Source organism: Zea mays, chromosome 3 (assembly GCF_902167145.1).
Source record: "Zea mays cultivar B73 chromosome 3, Zm-B73-REFERENCE-NAM-5.0, whole genome shotgun sequence".
In the NCBI taxonomy this organism is placed as follows: Eukaryota; Viridiplantae; Streptophyta; class Magnoliopsida; order Poales; family Poaceae; genus Zea; species Zea mays.
The window spans coordinates 219,649,983-219,655,257 of NC_050098.1; the positions used below are offsets into that span (position 1 = coordinate 219,649,983).

The 5,275-nt window shown below is 43.3% G+C and overlaps 1 protein-coding gene across 3 annotated transcripts; it reads left to right on the forward strand.

Moving 5' to 3' along the window:
- Nucleotides 1–1,160: 1,160 nt before the first annotated feature.
- Nucleotides 1,161–4,969, forward strand: LOC103651420 (GDSL esterase/lipase At1g28600). 3 transcript variants are annotated; one of them, XM_020550527.3, is made up of 7 exons: nucleotides 1,161–1,318; nucleotides 1,515–1,852; nucleotides 1,949–2,170; nucleotides 3,097–3,245; nucleotides 3,332–3,608; nucleotides 4,003–4,265; nucleotides 4,417–4,969. In XM_020550527.3, exons 2-7 carry the CDS (start codon nucleotides 1,573–1,575, stop codon nucleotides 4,513–4,515), a joined length of 1,290 nt encoding a protein of 429 aa, XP_020406116.1. In that variant the 5' UTR covers nucleotides 1,161–1,318; nucleotides 1,515–1,572; the 3' UTR covers nucleotides 4,516–4,969. The 3 variants fall into 3 exon arrangements, with proteins under 3 accessions (XP_020406116.1, XP_035822341.1, XP_008675273.1); XM_035966448.1 differs by having other exon boundaries at nucleotides 4,003–4,527; XM_008677051.4 differs by lacking the exon at nucleotides 1,161–1,318 and having other exon boundaries at nucleotides 1,357–1,852.
- Nucleotides 4,970–5,275: the final 306 nt, after the last annotated feature.

Below are 5,275 nucleotides of genomic sequence, written 5' to 3' on the forward strand. Positions count from 1 at the left end.
CATGTCAGCAACATTTTGTATAAAGTTGAACATATAAAGAAAAACTTCAGTCTTTCCCAAGATACTACTACACTATCAAGGAAAATCAGAAAAGGCTTATCTGTGTGATAACGTAGCATTCTAATGAATATTGATCATCACTAACACATTTTTTTACTCTCACCCAGGTTCTTCTCAGCAGATTGCAACTCTTCCTAAGTACGGGGTACCCTTACGAAGAAATACTAAGAACATTCCACAACCAAACTGACAACGACATGTGCTCATATTTACCTGTATTCAATCCATTCAGCTTCACCCAAGGTTGGTGATGTTCCTCTTTGTTTCTCTGTTTCTTGCTCCATAGAACAGAGCTAAGCAGTGACACATTTTTACAGGAGGATTAATACAACTCAACCATGAAAGGCCTCAATCATTGTGGACCTAATACAATGACTACTTTATACAATGACTATTAATACAGTGACAACTCAACCATGGTGTCAACACAACCTTCCTTGCTTCTTTATACAGTGACTATCTTGAAGCGGCTGACACGCCTGTGGACCTAATTCTTACACCGCACAAGGAACAAGGCAAGCAAGGTAGCAGCCATTGGATCATTCCACACGACGTTCAGCAGCTATCGCCGGTCAGCAAGAAATCCACAACAGATCAACAATCAATCTGTGATTACTACGCATGAAGCATGCTCTGATGTTAGTTTCAGTTTCAAAATTTTTTAGGGACAATTTATTAACATTCTGGTGTGGGATTACATTTTTTGGAAATTTTATTCCAAGAGCCCCCAATAAAAGGTTTTGGGGATATTTTTAGCGTTTTTTGTAGATGCTCTATGTGTAGGAGAAATTGAAGCATTGGAGGTCAAGTGGTCAACCATAAGGGCTACTTTGGTAACCTCAAATCCCCTTCGGAATTGGAAGGAATTGAGGTGGAAATGAACTAATTTCCTCTCTAATATCTTTTAATCCCAAAGGGGATTTGAGTTTCCAAACTAACGCTAAGTATCCAAAGTCAAAGCTGAAGCCTGAGAGAGTGAGAGTCCGCGTGAGCTTCTCCTGCTATAGTATAACGTAAGGTCTTGTGTGCAAAAAAAAAAAAAGGCAAATGAGCACAGCATGCACGGCACGAGAAACGAGAGACAGACAGCTCCACCCCCACTGTCTAGCGGGCCACACAACAATGTAGGCCTACAAGGCCGTTACTATAGTTAATGGCCACGTGTCCATCCTTTTGTTTGCACTCACGAGTCACAACGTTTATAAAAGCAGGACAGTCAACCATCTAGCCTGCCCCAAATCAGACTCGTTGAATTCAGGTGCTGTTTGGTTCACGAAATGTAACATAAAGGGTAATGGTAATGGTTTACACTTGATTACGGGCGGTAACAAGTTTGAATAGTCCGGTATCAAATTTTAGTACGGTATCTGATTACGGTTGGACTAAAACAAACATGATTTAACGTAATGACTTACCCATTACGTTACAAATATTTGAACCAAACGGCACCTCAGTTTCTTCTACGGCCGCCTCGAGCAGCGCGTGCCGACTTGATACCCTGGGAAAGAGTCCATGGCGTCCTCTGCCCCCGGCAGAGGAGGAAGACAGCTGATCCTACTACCGGCCGCGGCGGCGGCTGTGGCGGTAATGGTACTAATTGGGGCGGAACCGGCGTTGGCGTGTTACCCGCGCGTGTTCAGCTTCGGGGACTCGCTGGCCGATACCGGCAACTTCAGATTCTACTACGGCAACAGCTCCGGCGAGCCCGCACTCCGGCAACCCTACGGCGAGACCTTCTTTCGCCGCGCCACGGGGCGATTCTCCAACGGCCGCCTCATCCTCGACTTCATCGGTAAACTACAAACGCCTATCTGTCAGTCGACCGTTCGATCAAATTATCCTGCGTGGTACCGGTAATACTGATTCGAGATTTGTCGCGCGACTGCAGCGGACACGATGGGGCTCCCGTTCGTGCGGCCGTATCTGAGCGGTCGCCGCGCGGAGGACTTCGCGTCCGGCGCTAACTTCGCAGTTGGCGGCGCCACGGCGCTCGGCCCGGACTTCTTCCGCTCCAGGGGTTTCGACATCGGCGACGGACGTGTGCACCTAGGCATGGAGATGAAGTGGTTTCACGATCTGCTTGAGCTCCTCTGCCGCAGCGGCCGCTCCGGTATGGTTGCTCCCTTTTACCTCCTGGACTCCATCCTCTGCCTTCGACCTGATCTTTGGAATTCCACTGCTATCGGGGGAGAGAGAGGAAATTCTAGTGGCGGGTGGGGAAAGTAGCATATAGCAAATGAACAAAAAAAAAGTTCGATGTATATGGTGTGGTGTGCAGGTGTTTGGCGATGGAACGAGAAAGGTGCGCGTGCGATGCAAAGGTGTTGATAGGGAATGTTTGAATTCCAAAGTTATCCTTCCAAATCTAAAGAGAAGAAATAATCGAGTGAATGGTGATATAGGCAAAATGATTCATCATTGATGGTAACAGCAATAAATTGACGCTTGTGGATGGTATCGGTCCAATGCTAACCGGACAGTCTATACAGTCATTGTCAAAACCAGAACTGAAAGTTCAGTCTATATCATCAGAAGCCGTGGCCCAACATTCTTCTGCATCAGTTTTTTCTTTTGGTGCCTCAAATCACCATAACATTGTTCTGCATCAGTTTTTTTCTTTTGGTGACAACTTACGGTTAGAAATGGGAGATTCTGTGAAATAAACTATTTAGTCTCTGGAGGCATTCTGCTGCAACACAACCAGAAAGAAACTGCTTCTTATTTAATTGTTTGGAATACAGTCACAATCATCAGATACAAAATTACTGACAATCAGGGAAATGTCATACAACCAAATGCGTCTACTTTCACTTGGCACAATTGCTGTGCACAAGCAATCCACTGCTCTGCTAAGGAAGCTATTAGTCTATTACTATGGTAAATCTGACTTCTAACGGGATAAAAAATCAATGTAACAGTAACTTTCTAGGATTATCATTGCTTCAATACTAAAAATGCTTGCGATTCTGTCACTTCTTTAAACCTTTGTTATATTGTAATTTTACATGCTAATTCAAAGCTCTGTTTATTGCACAGGTTGCTCAGACATCATGAGCCAATCCCTCTTCATAGTCGGAGAAATTGGGGGCAATGACTACAACCTACCTATGCTCTCCAGAGTGCCGATTGAAAAGATCCGCTCATTCACACCAAACGTCATTGCCAAAATTTCTTCAACAATCACCGTGAGCATCTGTGTCATTTTATCTGTTGTTTCTGCTGAGTGCTGACATAGTATATAGACAGTAATGCAACTGCTTGGAGTTTGCAGGAGTTGATTGGGCTAGGAGCCAAGACTCTGGTAGTTCCTGGGAACCTCCCAATCGGGTGCGTCCCGAAATATCTTCTGATATTCAAGAGTGATGACAAAGAAGATTATGAGCCAGAGACAGGTTGCCTCAGATGGATGAACGAATTTTCAGAGTACCACAACAAGCTTCTCTTGGAGGAGCTGGAGAAGCTGCGTAAGACTAATCCTACCGTGACTATTATCTATGCTGACTATTATGGAGCTGCAATGGAAATTTTCCGTTCCCCTGAACGATTTGGTGAGTTAGATATTTGCCTTTTACTTCTTGCTAGTACTAAATTTGGTGTCAGCTTAAGGTATTTGTCAGTGTTTGCTTCTGCTTTTCATAGGAGTAGAATCCAAAGTATAGTTGGATGTTAATGCCTCCAGATTAGAAAGAAATACAAAATCTAGCAATGGGGAAAATGAAATCTGACTGCCAAGTAGAAGCTTCTAAAATACCAGTACTAAGTGTTACCAAGTTAGATTTCATAAGCTTTCAGATTTACCATTATTTATTAACAGACTGAATTAGGTAGGGAACACAAAGACACAAAAGGTGATACAGGATAACACCATCTAGCATCCTATCTGCATTGCTATCATTACGTTCCTAAAATACATAGCTTACATTGCCCATCACTGTGGTTCAGGTATCGAGGAACCTTTGGTGGCTTGCTGCGGTGGAGAAGGACCCTATGGTGTGTCCCTTTCTACAGCCTGTGGATACGGAGATTACAAGGTGTGTGACAATCCAGACAAGTATGGCTCGTGGGATGGTTTCCATCCATCGGAAGCTGCATACAAAGCCATTGCAATGGGCCTTTTGCGCGGGACATACACACAACCATCTATTGCTTCCACCACCAGTTCCTGTCCACAGCTCACTGAGCTCGGCTCTTCTGTTGAATACAAGGTCCTCTACGATTTATAGTTTTATAGCTACATTTAGTTGTTAGTGTTATTATACATGCACCGATGCACGTGGTTAGAGATTCAATTTATTTTTTGGATGCATACAGTATGGTTACAGATGTAATGATTTGGATAATTTTGCCTGATTACAGAGCTGCGGTACTGTACTGCACTTCTCGGCTGTGGCCCAAGCGATTGGTTGGGTTTTGTTTTACCTTCTCTTTTTCAGTCACAGGTTTTACTCGTTTTGATGCTTCTCTGTAGTTTCAATGCTCTATTTATTCCTTTAGTTGTATATGCTGGTGCAGTTTCTGATTCCTGAGTATCCTCTCTATTGTATAGTGCTAGAATTAGGAATTGAAAGGTGGTGCTTTTACCATCCATAGAACAAGAGGAACCACAGAATTATACTTGGGGGTCCCGAAACTCATCGGTACCTCTCAATGACTTCAAAATGGCTGATTAAGAGGAGTGGATGCCAATTCTTTGATCATATTGGCTGGTACAGCGTAGATGCTATCTACTTCATTTCCATTTCTTGTAAATGTAACCATCAGTTCTTCCGATGCACGTGATACTTAGCTGAGCTTCTGCACTATCAGGAAGTAAGCAGCTTTTTAGTATTTCAGAGTCTTCTTGCTGTCACTGTCTTTCCCTTGGCAACTCCCTTATTTTGTGCTCAATCGCACAATGAGCAATTTCTATTCACTATTATGATCCTCTCACAGGTGTAACGGTGGGAAATCAAAAACTCAAATAGGCCACCCTGAATCAACTATCACACATTAACTCGACTAAGCCAGCGAAGGAGGGGCTTCCCCTTTATATTCCCGTCTGCATTACACTGCAACTATCAACAGATTACCAACAAAGAGAAGAACAGATACAAGAATGAAGAAACTTATACCCATTTTTTTCTTGATTGGCTAGAATAACATCAAATCCTAGCTCAATGCCTAGAAGAGGCCAAAATCAAGGGGATTAAATTAAAAAGATTCAAAATAAAAAAAG